The 14,571-nt window shown below is 48.9% G+C and overlaps 1 protein-coding gene across 1 annotated transcript in view; it reads left to right on the top strand.

Annotated features, from left to right (window-relative positions):
• pacrg (PARK2 co-regulated) overlaps positions 1-14,571 on the top strand; it is a 185,104-nt gene that overhangs the window by 115,890 nt on the left and 54,643 nt on the right. The window contains exon 4 of the mRNA XM_078423011.1: positions 8,079-8,228. Coding sequence (XP_078279137.1) covers positions 8,079-8,228 — 150 coding nt within the window. The remainder of the gene's footprint in view (positions 1-8,078; positions 8,229-14,571) is intronic.

The raw sequence follows: 14,571 nt of genomic DNA, 5'->3' as shown, positions 1-14,571 counted from the left end.
GTAGGCCATTCGGCCCTTCGAGCCTGCACCGCCATTCAATATGATAATGGCTGATCATCCAACTCAGTATCCCGTACCTGCCTTCTCTCCATACCCCCTGATCCCTTTAGCCACAAGGGCCACATCTAACTCCCTCTTAAATATAGCCAATGAACTGACCTCAACTACCTTCTGTGGCAGAGAATTCCACATACTCACCACTCTCTGTGTGAAAAAAAACTTTCTCATCTCGGTCCTAAAAGACTTCCCCCTTATCCTTAAAATAATAAGGATCCTTCCTAAACGATCGTCCTGCTGGGGTGGCAGAGAGAAATTGTAATTGAAGTGACTTTGATTGCAGGCTGCTAAAATTACCCGCTTTTAAAACCGCCAGTCCTTTCTTTGTGTTGATGCTTCCCCGGTCTGTTCACGGATGCCAGCTGATCAGCAACAACCTTTGTCAGTGCCAGAACACTACTCATCTGCTGTGTGTTCCTGAGAGCGTTTCTTTAAAAACGCGTCAACTTGTGTCTTTCTCGTTTGTACTGACATATCAGAAGAGTCAACCAAGCTTTTAATGAATTGTTAAATCTGAGGGCTTGTCGTAGTGTACGAAACGGATGAGAAATGAGCAGGAATTGGATGTAAAATCACTCAATCCTCAGCCTGATCCTCCAGTCAATACGATTATGACTGTTCTGACCTTCGCCTGAACTCCGCTTTCATTTTCTGCTTCATCCAATATCCTTGATGCCCCTCTAGAATTAGTCTGTCTGTCTTGTCAAGGAGTTTTTTTTAATGGCTCGCTCCAATACTTTTTAGATTGGCCATTCCTCAGAGTGCAGGAGGCTGAGGAGTGACCTTATGAGGGGTGGATAGAGTCATGAGGGAATGGGATCAATGCGCACAGTCTATTGCCCATGGAAGGGGAATCGAGAAGCAGAGAACCCATTGGCGTGCGGTGAGAGGGACAAGATTTGATAGGAACCTGAGGGACAACTTTTTCCACTCAGAGGGCGGTGGATCTGTGGAACCAAGTATACAAACCCAAACCAATTAACCTACATACCTGCACGTCTTTGGGAGTGTGGGAGGGAACTGAAGATCTCGCAGAAAACCCACGCAGGGTCACGGGGAGAACGTACAAACTCCGTACAGACAGCGCCCATGGTCTGGATCGAACCCGGGTCTCCGGCGCTGTGAGGCGGCAACTCTACCGCTGCGCCACCGTGCCGCCCTGTGCATCTAGTAGTTTGGCACTCACCACCAGAGGGCGGTGAATCTGTGGGATTCGTTGCCAGAGAGAGCAGTGGAGGCCAAGTCAATGGATATTTTTAAGGTGGAGATTGGCAGATTCTAGATTAGTGCGGGTGTCAGGGATTACGGGGGAAGGCAGGAGAATGGGGTGAGGAGGGAGAGATAGATCAGCCCTGAATGAATGGCGGAGTAGACTTTCAATCTACTCATTTATTCACAAAATGCTGGAGTAACTCAGCAGGTCAGGCAGCATCTCGGGAGAGAAGGAATGGGTGACGTTTCAGGTCGAGACCATTCTTCAGTCTGAAGAAGGGTCTCGACCCGAAACGTCACCCATTCCTTCTCTCCTGAGATGCTGCCTGACCTGCTGAGTTACTCCAGCATTTTGTAAATAAATACCTTCGATTTGTACCAGCATCTGCAGTTATCTTCTTATACTTTCAATCTACTCAAATGGTCTAATTCTGCTCCTGGAACCTATGACCTTGTGAAAACACACAAAGTGTTGGAGTAACTCAGCAGGTCAGGCCACATCTCGTGGAAGGCAACATCTTGGGTCGGGACCCTTCTTTAGTCTCCTATCCTATGTGTGTAGAATTGTGTGTTTGGTAGTGCAGTATGCCTGGTCAACCATACATTCACATGCATTCACTGCAGGAAACATGGTGTCCAAGACCGCACAGAGTCATGGTGGCGCAGCGGTAGAGTTGCTGCCTCACAGCACCAGAGACCCGGGTTCCATCAATAGACAATAGACAATAGGTGCAGGAGGAGGCCATTCGGCCCTTCGAGCCAGCACCACCGTTCAATGTGATCATGGCTGATCATTCTCAATCGGTACCCCGTTCCTGCCTTCTCCCCATACCCCCTGACTCCGCTATCCTTAAGAGCTCTATCCAGCTCTCTCTTGAATGCATTCAGAGAATTGTCCTCCACTGCCTTCGGAGGCAGAGAATTCCACAGATTCACAACTCTCTGACTGAAAAGGTTTTTCCTCATCTCCGTTCTAAATGGCCTACCCCTTATTCTTAAACTGTGGCCCCTTGTTCTGGACTCCCCCAACATTGGGAACATGTTTCCTGCCTCCAACGTGTCCAACCCCTTAATAATCTTATATGTTTCGATAAGATCTCCTCTCATCCTTCTAAATTCCAGTGTATACAAGCCTAGTCGTTCCAGTCTTTCAACATATGATAGTCCCGCCATTCCGGGAATTAACCTAGTAAACCTACGCTGCAGACCCTCAATAGCAAAAATATCCTTCCTCAAATTTGGAGACCAAAACTGCACACAGTACTCCAGGTGCGGTCTCACTAGGGCCCTGTACAACTGCAGAAGGACCTCTTTGCTCCTATACTCAACTCCTCTTGTTATGAAGGCCAACATTCCATTGGCTTTCTTCACTGCCTGCTGTACCTGCATGCTTCCTTTCAGTGACTGATGCACTAGGACACCCAGATCTCGTTGTAACACTAGGACACCCAGATCTCGTTGTAACTGACAGCATCCTGACTCCGGGCGCTGTCTGTACGGAGTTCATATGTTCTCCCTGTGATCACGTGGGTTTTCTCCGGGTGCTTCGGTTTCCTCGTACACTCCAAAGACGTACAGGTTGATAGGTTAATTGGCATTGGTAAAATTGTAAATTGTCACTTGTGTGCGCAGAATGATGCTAGCATACAGTTATCGCTGGTCGGTGCGGACTCGGTGGGACAAAGGGCCTTTTTCCGCGCTGTGTCTCTACAAAACTAAACTAAACTAAACTAAACCATGCCTGAGAGGTTTCAGCGTCAAGATTGGGAGGAACTTGCGTCGTTCGAGATTCTGTTTTTCAAGGAAGGAGAAGGTGTTTGTTCTGCTTTTGGTGAACGGGTCAATTAAATGCAAGGCTGGTGCGTTTCGACATAGGCTGAGGCAGCTAAAACCGTAAGCACCAGCTGTTGGGCATAAACGTGTTACGTGGGTCCGATGTGCGTTGTGGTTTCAGCTCCTCCCTCCGGCACAAATGGGAAAATCTGCAGATGCCGAAACCCTGAAACAAAAACTGAAATATGATGGAGCCTCTGTTTGCTTCTCTCCATGGATGCTGCTTGACCCATCATTTCCACTCGCACTGGTCAAACCACATTTGGAGCGTTGTGAGCGGTTTGGGGCTCCATATCCGAGGAAGGATGTGCTGGCTCTGGAGAGGATCCAGAGGAGGTTTACAAGAATGATCCCAGGAATGAGTGGGTTAACATGCGATGAGCGTTTGCCGGCACTGGGCCTGTACTCGCTGGCACTGGGGCATGTACTCGCTGGCACTGGGCCTGTACTCGCTGGCACTGGGGCATGTACTCGCTGGCACTGGGGCCTGTACTCGCCGGCACTGGGGCCTGTACTCGCTGGCACTGGGGCATGTACTCGCTGGCACTGGGGCCTGTACTCGCTGGCACTGGGCCTGTACTCGCTGGAGTTGAGAAGGATGAGGGGGGGGGAGGAACCTCGTTGAAACTTACCGAACAGTGAGCGGCCTGGATAGAGTGGATGTGGAGAGGATGTTCCCACTAGTGGGAGAGTCCAGGACCAGAGGTCACAGCCTCAGAATTAAAGGACGTTCCTTTCGACAGGAGACGAGGAGGAATTTCTTTAGTCAGAGGGTGGTGAATCTGTGGAATTCATTGCCGCAGAAGGCTGTGGAGGCCAAGTCAATGGGGGTATTTTTAAGGCAGAGATAGTCAGATTCTTGATTAGTGCGTATGTCAGCGGTCATGGGGAGAAGGCAGGAGAATGGGGTGAGGAGGGAGAGATAGATCAGCCATGATTGAATGGCGGAGTAGATTTGATGGGCCGAATGGCCTTATTCTGCTCCTATCACTTATAACATAATCGATAGCTGCCTTGCAACACAACACGGTGCTGTTTTGAACAGTGAAGTGGATCTGATTTGAGAAGTAGCAGATGAACTTTCGACACCATTTAGACATCTCAAGTGATCACGATAAAAGTGGCCGAGCACTTCAACTCCCCCTCCCATTCCCAGTCTGACCTTTCTGTCATGGGCCTCCTCCAGTGCCATAGTGAGGCCCACCGGAAATTGGAGGAACAGCACCTCATATTTCGCCTGGGCAGTTTGCAGCCCGGTGGTATGAACATCGACTTCTCCAACTTTAGATAGTTCCTCTGTCCCTCTCTTCCCCTCCTCCTTCCCAGATCTCCCTCTATCTTCCTGTCTCCACCAATATCCTTCCTTTGTCCCGCCCCCCTGACATCAATCTGAAGAAGGGTCTCGACCTGAAACGTCACCCATTCCTTCTCTCCCGAGATGCTGTCTGACCTGCTGAGTTACTCCAGCATTTTGTGAATAAATACCTTCGATTTGTACCAGCATCTGCAGTTATCTTCTTATACGATAAAATCCTTCCTCGCTCAACAGCATTTCTGGGAGCAGCCAGTCAGTGACGGAGCGAACGTGTGCTTTCTGCTTTTTACATCACTGAGCTTACTTTGCGTTTAGAGATACAGCACGGAAACAGGGCCATCAGCCCACCGAGTCCACACCGACCATTTGCACTCCAAGATAGACACAGAGTGCTGGAGTAACTCAGCTGGTCAGGCAGCATCTCTGGAGAAAGGGGATAGGTGACGTTTTGGGTTGGAAGCCTCCGTCAGGAATGTCATCTAATTTTTGCATCTGCTCCCCCCCGCACACTGGGGGCAATTTACCGAGGCTAATTATCCCAAAAACCCGCACGTCCTTGGGATGTGGGAGGAGACCGGAGCACCCGGAGAAAACCCTCGCGGTCACAGGTAGAACGTGCAAACTCCACACAGACAGCGCCCGAGGTCAGGATTGATCCGGGGGTCGCTGGCTTACGCGGCAGCTGCTCAACCCACTACACCACCGTGCAGACTTTCCCTGAATGAGAATGATTCTTAACAATAACATCTAATCAAAAGGCAACAAGGAGTTGGGCCGAATGGCGTGTTTCCTTGCCTTATCAGTGAGTCTCTGACTCTATATGACTCGATGACCAGAACTGCACTCAAAGCTCCAAGTGTGGCCTAAGCAAAGTCCTCTAAAGCTGTTTATTCACAAAGTGCTGGAGTAACTCAGCAGGTCGGGCAGCATCTCAGGAGAGAAGGAATGGGTGACGTTTCAGTCTGATCAGTCTGAAGAAGGGTCTCGACCCGAAACGTCACCCATTCCTTCTCTCCTGAGATGCTGCCTGACCAGCTGAGTTACTCCAGCACTTTGTGAATAAATACCTTCGATTTGTACCAGCATCTGCAGTTATTTTCTCATAATTCCCCTAAAGCTGTATCGTGACTTCTTGACTCCTCTAAGTTCATGTTCATAAGTTATAGGAGAAGGATTAGACCATTCGGTCTATCAAGATATCAGGCAACCAAACCATACTACCAACAACTGTCCTGAACTACCATCTACCTCATTGGAGATCCTCAGACTATCTTTGATCTGACTTGGATTAATTAATATACCCTAGTGGGACTAGGGTAGCTGGGACATTGTTGGCCGGTGTGGGTGAGTTGGGCTGAAGGGCCTGTTTCCACACTGTATCAATCTATGGCTCTATCTGTGACTCGATGGCTTTTCTGGTTTAATCTTGTACTAAACGTTATTCATGTTATTCCCTTTATCACGTATCTGCACACTGTGGACAGCTAGACTGTAATCATCAATTGTCTTTCCGCGGACTGGTTAGCACGCAACAAAAAAGCTTTTCACCGTACCGTGTGACAATAAATTAAACTCAAACTCTGTCATTCAACCATGGCAGATCTCTCTCTCCCTCTCAACCCCATTCTCCTGCCTTCTCCCCCTAACCCCTGACACCCGCCCTAACAATCAATGACCAGCCTTCGCTGGTCGGGCCATCGAGTATTAGTGCGGGTGTCAGGGGTTATGGGGAGAAGGCAGGAGAATGGGGTTGTGGATCCTGTGGAGGTGGCCTGAAGAAGATTGAGAGAATTCCCCTGTTGTCTCTCCATTATCATTGCTGAACAACAGACGGGAATGTCGGCAACACTCCTGTGTGTGTGTGGGATCCTGCTGTGGGCCCAATGGGCTTCTGCTAGAGTGCAGCAAGGCTGGAGACATCTGTTGAGTCTGAGAAGGCTCTGGAGCTTCGGCATGTCCCCAACAACTCTCACCAACTTCTACAGATGCGCCACAGAAAGCATTTAGTCGGGACACATCACAGCTTGGTTTTGGAACAGCTCCGTCCAAGACCGCAAGAAATTGCAACGAATTGTGGACACAGCCCAGACCATCACACAAACCAACCTCCCTTCCATTGACTCCGTCTACACCTCACGCTGCCTCGGCAAGGCCAGCAGCACAATCAAGAACCAGTCACACCCCGGTCACCCCCTCTTCTCCCCTCTCCCATCGGGCAAAAGATATAGTAGAGTGAAAACACACACCTCCAGATTCAGGGACAGTTTCTTCCCGGCTGTTATCAGGCAACTGAACCATCCTACCACAACCAGAGAGCAGTGCTGAACTACTATCTACCTCATTGGTGACCCTCGGACGATCTTTGATTGGACTTTGCTGGCTTTACCTTGCACTAAACGTTATTCTATTATCACGTATCTGTACACTGTAAATGGCTCGATTGTAATCATGTGTTGCCTTTCTGCTGACTGGTTAGCGCGCGACAAAAGCTTTTCACTGTACCTCGGTACACGTGACAATAAACTCAACTGAACTGAAACTGAAATTGAGCGTTACCTTAACGTGGGGCACCTTGAGTTGGCATCTGGAAGGAAAGGGAACTATTAAAACACAAACAAGTGTCATGAATCAAATTTCTCTGAAGATAAGCAGATTTCATGGAGCATGAATATAAAACAGAGTCTTGTGCATGTAAGTGCCACTCATTCCTCGAGAGATGGTGCAATTGACAATATCTTTTGATTTAGTCATCAGTTTTTTGCAAGTCTCTTTGACTTGTGGCAAAAAGAAAGATGAAGTGTCACAGAGCTTTGAATTTTACCAGCAGACGTCAAACATTTATGTGTCGGGCCCAGTTTTCCTGCTTAGCTGTAGAATTGAATGGTATCATAATTAGAATGCGGCACGGTGGCGCAGCGGTAGAGTTGCTGCCTCACAGCGCCAGAGACCCGGGATTCGATCCTGACTACGGGCGCTGTCCGCACGGAGTTTGTACGTTCTCCCCGTGACCTGTGTGGGTTTTCTCCAGGATCTCCGGTTTCCTCCCACACTCCGAAGACATACAGATTTGTAGGTTAATTGACTTGGTATAATTGTAAATTGGCCCTAGTGTGTGTAAAGGATAGTGTTAGTGCGCAGGGATCGCTGGTCAGTGCAGACTCGGTGGGCTGAAGTGCCTGATTCCATGCCGTATCCCTAACTAAACTAAACTGAAAGTTAACATGTGTCGGAAGGAACATATAAGATTATTAAGGGGTTGGACACGTTAGAGGCAGGAAACATGTTCCCAATGTTGGGGGAGTCCAGAACCAGGGGCCACAGTTTAAGAATAAGGGGTAGGCCATTTAGAACTGAGATGAGGAAAAGCTTTTTCAGTCAGAGAGTTGTGAGTCTGTGGAATTCTCTGCCTCAGAAGGCAGTGGAGGCCAATTCTCTGAATGCATTCAAGAGAGAGCTAGATAGAGCTCTTAAGGATAGCGGAGTCAGGGGGTATGGGGAGAAGGCAGGAACGGGGTACTGATTGAGAATGATCAGCCGTGATCACATTGAATGGCGGTGCTGGCTCGAATGGGCCGAATGGCCTCCTCCTGCACCTATTGTCTATTGAAGCATTTACCTGTAATCAGCACTCTGGATCATAACCTGTCTCTGTCTTGTGCAGATGCCCTGAACACCAGGAACAAGCGTGTTATTTGTACTACACTGAAGATCCTGCAGCATCTTGCCGTGTCTGGGGATCGGGTTGGTGAAGCCTTGGTCCCCTACTACAGACAGTTATTGCCCATCCTCAACCTCTTTAAAAACCTGAACGGTAAGTGCCTGCTGGCTCACGTCCTCCACTCCACCGTTCACCTTCCAGTATTAGTGCGGGTGTCAGGGGTTATGGGGAGAAGGCAGGAGAATGGGGTTATGGATCCTGTGGAGGTGGCCTGAAGAAGATTGAGAGAATTCCCCTGTTGTCTCTCCATTATCATTGCTGAACAGCAGACGGGAATGTCGGCAACACTCCAGTGTGTGTGTGGGATCCTGCTGTGGGCCCAATGGGCTTCTGCTGGAGTGCAGCAAGGCTGGAGATATCTGTTGAGTCTGAGAAGGCTCTGGAGCTTCGGCATGTCCCCAACAACTCTCACCAACTTCTACAGATGCGCCACAGAAAGCATTTAGTCGGGATGCATCACAGCTCGGTTTGGGAACAGCTCCGTCCAAGACCCGCAAGAAATTGCAGGGAATTGTGGACGCAGCCCAGACCATCACACAAACCAACCTCCCTTCCACTGACTCCGGCTGCACCTCACGCTGCCTCGGCAAGGCCTTTTAATTTTAGTTTTAAGTTTTACGAGGCACAGGTACGTTTTCGGCCTAGTTTTAGAGAAACGGGCCCCTTCGGCCCACCGACCCGGCACCAATCAGCGATCCCCGCCATCTCCATCATCCGTGTTTCAAACGTCACATCGCTGTCATTGTCCGTCCTGACAAAGAGGCACAAGCTTCCGGCGACAATCCTTGGGAGCCATCACTTGTACAATAGATGGTGGTGGTGGCAGAATTAGCTCAGGACACTCCCAGTTTCCAGCCCCGCGACATGGAAGCTTCTGCTGTGGGAGCCACACTAACAATGTCCTACAGCGTAGGTTTACTAGGTTAATTCCCGGAATGGCGGGACTTTCATATGTTGAAAGACTGGAGCGACTAGGCTTGTATACACTGGAATTTAGAAGGATGAGAGGAGATCTTATCGAAACATATAAGATTATTAAGGGGTTGGACACGTTAGAGGCAGGAAACATGTTCCCAATGTTGGGGGAGTCCAGAACAAGGGGCCACAGTTTAAGAATAAGGGGTAGGCCATTTAGAACGGAGATGAGGAAAAACTTTTTCAGTCAGAGAGTTGTGAATCTGTGGAATTCTCTGCCTCAGAAGGCAGTGGAGGCCAATTCTCTGAATGCATTCAAGAGAGAGCTAGATAGAGCTCTTCAGGATAGCGGAGTCAGGGGGTATGGGGAGAAGGCAGGAATGGGGTACTGATTGAGAATGATCAGCCATGATCACATTGAATGGCGGTGCTGGCTCGAAGGGCCGAATGGCCTCCTCCTGCACCTATTGTCTATTGTCTATTGTCTAAAATGGACGGGCGACGTTTCGGGTCGGGACCTTCTTCAGATCTTCAGACCCGTCTGGAGAATGGTCACGACCTGAAACATCACGCGTCCTTTTTCTCCAGAGATGCTGCCTGACCCGCTGAGGTACTCCAAAACAAAGTTTACTATTGTAACATGTGCCAAGGTGCAGGGAAAAGCCTTGTTTTGCATGATATCCAAACAGATAAATACAATCGAGTCAAACTGAATTACAATAGGTGGAGCAAAGATTACAGAGTGTGGTGTGCAGAAAGGAACTGCAGATGCTGGTTTAGACCAAAGATAGACACAAAATGCTGGAGTAACTCAGCGGGACAGGCAGCATCCCTGGAGAGAAGGAATGGGTGACGTTTCGGGTCAAGACCCTTCTTCAGACGGTAGAATACATTTGCCAGCATTGTAGCGCATCAGTTCCAAAGACAAAGTCCAATCTCCGCAATGGGGTAGAGGTGAATCGGACAGGACCCTGGCTTAAGGAAGGACCGTTCAGAAGCCTGATAACAGAGGGGAAGAAACTGTTCCTGAGTCTAGACAATAGACAATAGGTGCAGGAGGAGGCCATTCGGCCCTTCGAGCCAGCACCCCCATTCAATGTGATCATGGCTGATCATGTCTAGTATTGCGCGTTTTCAAACTCATGTACAGTAGAGGAGATTGACAGATTCTTGATCAGTGCGGGTGTCAGGGGTTATGGGGAGAAGGCAGGAGAATGGTGTTGGGAGGGAGAGATCGATCAGCCATGATTGAATGGCGGAGTGGACTCGACGGGCCGGCATGGCCTAATTCTGGTCCTATCACTTATGAACTCATGAGCTTGCGAACAGATAGATCAAGGGGGAGAGATACAGAGTGCAGGATATTTGTCTGCTTCAGGCAGCACGGTGAAACTTACTTTGAACGGGATACAAATCTAAGGCACGGCTCAACTCCGATGGGCCATGCAGAAATACCATCTCTTATCGTGAGCAGCCTTGTGTTCTGCTGGTCTTGCTTTCATGTCTTGAACTTCACAATCAAAGCGCACCTCTGGGTTAATCATTCGACGAACTTCAGAACGCTCTCCTGCTTCCTGAGATCCTCGGCTGCCTTTGATGGCTGTGGGTAACATCACAGATGCAGGGCTCGGCTTATGTGCGGAGTGTCGCTGCTTGAAGTAGCAGCTCGCTGTGGAAAGAGGGTGTTGTGAAAGATGGTAGGATCAGAGCCAGCAGCGTCTCAGCCTTGATGCTCTTTGTACCTCCTGAAGTAAAGAGACTGCGCTTCTGAGTTGAAGGTTGACACCCAAGATCAATGGAAGCACGGGAACCTCACACCAAGGCTGTCATGACTACCAGACCTGACTGACTTGTGACAGTAAATTATTCCTATTTTAAATCCAGTGTCAGAGCGAGCCTCCTTGTGAGCTGATCTACATGTCTGGGCCTTTTCCGAGGATATGCCGCCTTCTGTGAAAAACATGTCTGATGGAATTATACATAATGTTGAAGAAGTCGCATTGAATGATCTCGAGAGTCAGTTCGAGCAACAGCTCCCTGGAAAACCATTTTGCATCCGTTTACAGGGGCCTGAATGAAAGGATTGTGGCCTGCTGATTGGAGCATCCCGCACATCACAAACCTTGCAGTCTCTTGCGGCACGGTGGCGCAGCGGTAGAGTTGTTGCCTCATGGCGCCAGAGACCCGGGTTCCATCCTGACAACGGTGCTATCTGTACGGAGTTTGCACGTTCTCCCCTCGACCTGCGTGGGTTTTCTCCGGGTGCTCCGGTTTCCTCCCGCACTCCAAAGATGTGCAGGTTTGTAGGTTAATTGGCTTGGTAGGAAAATGAAAAGTCCCTATTGTAGGACAATGTTAATGAACGGGAATCACTGGCCGGCGTGGACTCGGTGGGCCGAAGGGCCTGTTTCCGCGCTGTATCTCGAAACTCAACTAAACTAAATCATCCATCCATATCCACCGCAGATGCTGCCTGGCCCGCTGAATTCCTCCCCCACTTTTTCGTATTCTTTTTGCTCTTTGTACAAACTGTGATCGGCTGCATTCTCAGAGATCAATGCAGAGTTGATTACAAACTGTTCATGTTCTCCTTTTGCCATCCACTTGAATTCCCATCAAGGCACCGATTAGTTTGCGTTGCGCTCTGTGTGACTTACCAACCTCTGTGGTTTCCCACAACCTAGTGCTTACGTTTGTACAGTGCAGAAAGGAATTGCAGACGCAGGTCTAAACCGAAGATAGACACAAAATGCTGGAGTAACTCAGCGGGGTCAGGCAGCATCTCTGGAGAGAAGGAATGGGTGACGTTTCGGGTCGAGACCTTTCTTCAGACCGAGAGTCAGGGGAAAGGGAAACGAGAGATATAGACGGCGATGTAGAGAGATTTGGGAATAAATACAGTTTTGGTCTCCTAATCTGAGGAAAGACATTCTTGCCATAGAGGGAGTACAGAGAAGGTTCACCAGATTGATTCCTGGGATGGCAGGACTTTCATATGAAGAAAGACTGGATAGACTCGGCTTGTACTCGCTGGAATTTAGAAGATTGAGGGGGGATCTTATAGAAAATTACAAAATTCTTAAGGGGTTGGACAGGCTAGATGCAGGAAGATTGTTCCCGATGTTGGGGAAGTCCAGAACAAGGGGTCACAGTTTAAGGATAAGGGGGAAGTCTTTTAGGACCGAGATGAGAAAGGTTTTTTTCACACAGAGAGTGGTGAATCTGTGGAATTCTCTGCCACAGAAGGTAGTTGAGGCCAGTTCATTGGCTATATTTAAGAGGGAGTTAGATGTGGCCCTTGTGGCTAAAGGGATCAGGGGGTATGGAGAGAAGGCAGGTACGGGATACTGAGTTGGATGATCAGCCATGATCATATTGAATGGCGGTGCAGGCTCGAAGGGCCGAATGGCCTACTCCTGCACCTATTTTCTATGTTTCTATAAATGATTGAACGATATGCAAAAAAAAGTAACGATGATAAAGAAAACAGGCTGGTTAAGGTAAGCTGTGGGCTAGGTGAAAATGAGTTACAGACAATGAAACTCAACAAGACGACTTTGGGGGAGGGGGGGGGGAGGGTGGAGAGAGAGAGAGAAAGCAAGAGTTACTTGAAGTTTGAGAAAACAATATTCATACCACTGGGTTGTGAGCTGCCTAAGTGAAATCTGAGGTGCTGTTCCTCCAATTAGTGGGGTTGCCAACCTCCTCACTCCCAAAGAAGGGACAAAGGGTGACGTCACCGCCCCGCGCCCCACGTGACCTCACCCAGACAGCGGCCACGTGCTTCCGTTCCACCAATGGCGGCCGCCCGGGCCGGGAGCACGTGGCCGCTGGCTGGGTGAGGTCACGCGGGGCGCGGGGCGGTGACGTCACCCTTTGTCCCTTCTTCGGGAGTGAGGAAGTTGGCAACGCCATTGGCAACCGGGAGATCAGGTAGGCACCAGGCAGACTGGGCGGTCTTTTGTACGTTTGACGGGTCCTGGCGAGATATTCTGCTTTGAGTTGCTTCTAGCAGAGTTCTGGTTTCTTGAGGTTGAAACCTAATCTGTTTTAATAAAAGCAGAAGGCCTCAGAAGGCAGTGGAGGCCAATTCACCGAATGCATTCAAGAGAGAGCTAGATAGAGCTCTTAAGGATAGCGGAGTCAGGGGGTATGGGGGAGAAGGCAGGAACGGGGGTACTGATTGAGAATGATCAGCCATGATCACATTGAATGGTGGTGCTGGCTCGAAGGGCCGAATGGCCTCCTCCTGCACCTATTGTCTATTGTCGATTGTCAGCTGGTTGTGAAGTCACAGAAACTCACAAGTTGATTCTGGAAAATAAATTTAAAAAATAAAATACTCCAGGACCGAGACACTGAAATAACTGTGAACATAGAACATAGGGAAGCAAGGCAGAGGGATGGGCCCTTCGGCCCACAATGTCTGTGCCGACCATGATGCCAAGGCCACAGTTTAAGAATAAGGGGTAGGCCATTTAGAACGGAGATGAGGAAAAAGAATTTCACCCAGAGAGTTGTAAATCTGTGGAATTCTCTGCCTCAGAAGGCAGTGGAGGCCAATTCTCTGAATGCATTCAAGAGAGAGCTAGATAAGAGAGGAGTCTGAAGAAGGTCTCAACCAAAGATACTAGAGGAACAAGATGGACCACTCCGTTGAAATCGCCTATACTGAAGTGTAGCACGCAAAGGGGCGTAACGTCCACTATTTTAGTAAGCAAAACCCGTCGTTCGTTATGTCTCTCGCAGTGTAATCAGTGTTGTGGGGGAACAGTATGTGTGATGATGCCATTAAAATGCAGAATATATCTCACCTATCAATTCACAGATTTTTGTTATTTTTCTTTTTAAATGTTTCTGCTGGTTTCTGCCGACTAAAATGGCGCCGTGACGTACTACGGTTTTTAGGGTCGAGTGGTCTAGTATCTTGGTCGAGACCTTCTTCAGACTCCTCTCTTAGGCTGTCCAGAGACGCTGACTCGCACGCTGAGTTGCCGCAGCAGTTAGTGTCCATCTTGAGGTTCTGGTTGAGTGTCCAATGCGTTCTGGTTGAGTGTCCAATACATGTGTGCAGTTTTGGTCTCCAAATTTGAGGAAGGATATTCTTGCTATTGAGGGCGTGCAGCGTAGGTTTACTAGGTTAATTCCAGAATGGCGAGACTTTCATATGTTGAAAGACTGGAGCGACTAGGCTTGTATACACTGGAATTTAGAAGGATGAGAGGAGATCTTATCGAAACGTATAAGATTATTAAGGGGTTGGACACGTTAGAGGCAGGAAACATGTTCCCAATGTTGGGGGGTCCAGAACAAGGGGCCACAGTTTAAGAATAAGGGGTAGGCCATTTAGAACGGAGATGAAGAAAAACTTTTTCAGTCAGAGAGTTGTGAATCTGTGGAATTCTCTGCCTCAGAAGGCAGTGGCGGCCAATTCTCTGAATACATTCAAGAGAGAGCTAGATAGAGCTCTTAAGGATAGTGGAGTCAGGGGGTATGGGGAGAAGGCAGGAACGGGGTACTG

Source organism: Rhinoraja longicauda, chromosome 27 (genome assembly GCF_053455715.1).
Source record: "Rhinoraja longicauda isolate Sanriku21f chromosome 27, sRhiLon1.1, whole genome shotgun sequence".
In the NCBI taxonomy this organism is placed as follows: domain Eukaryota; kingdom Metazoa; phylum Chordata; class Chondrichthyes; order Rajiformes; family Arhynchobatidae; genus Rhinoraja; species Rhinoraja longicauda.
Note: the sequence above shows the minus strand (reverse complement) of the source record. Positions and strands in the feature narration are given on the sequence as shown.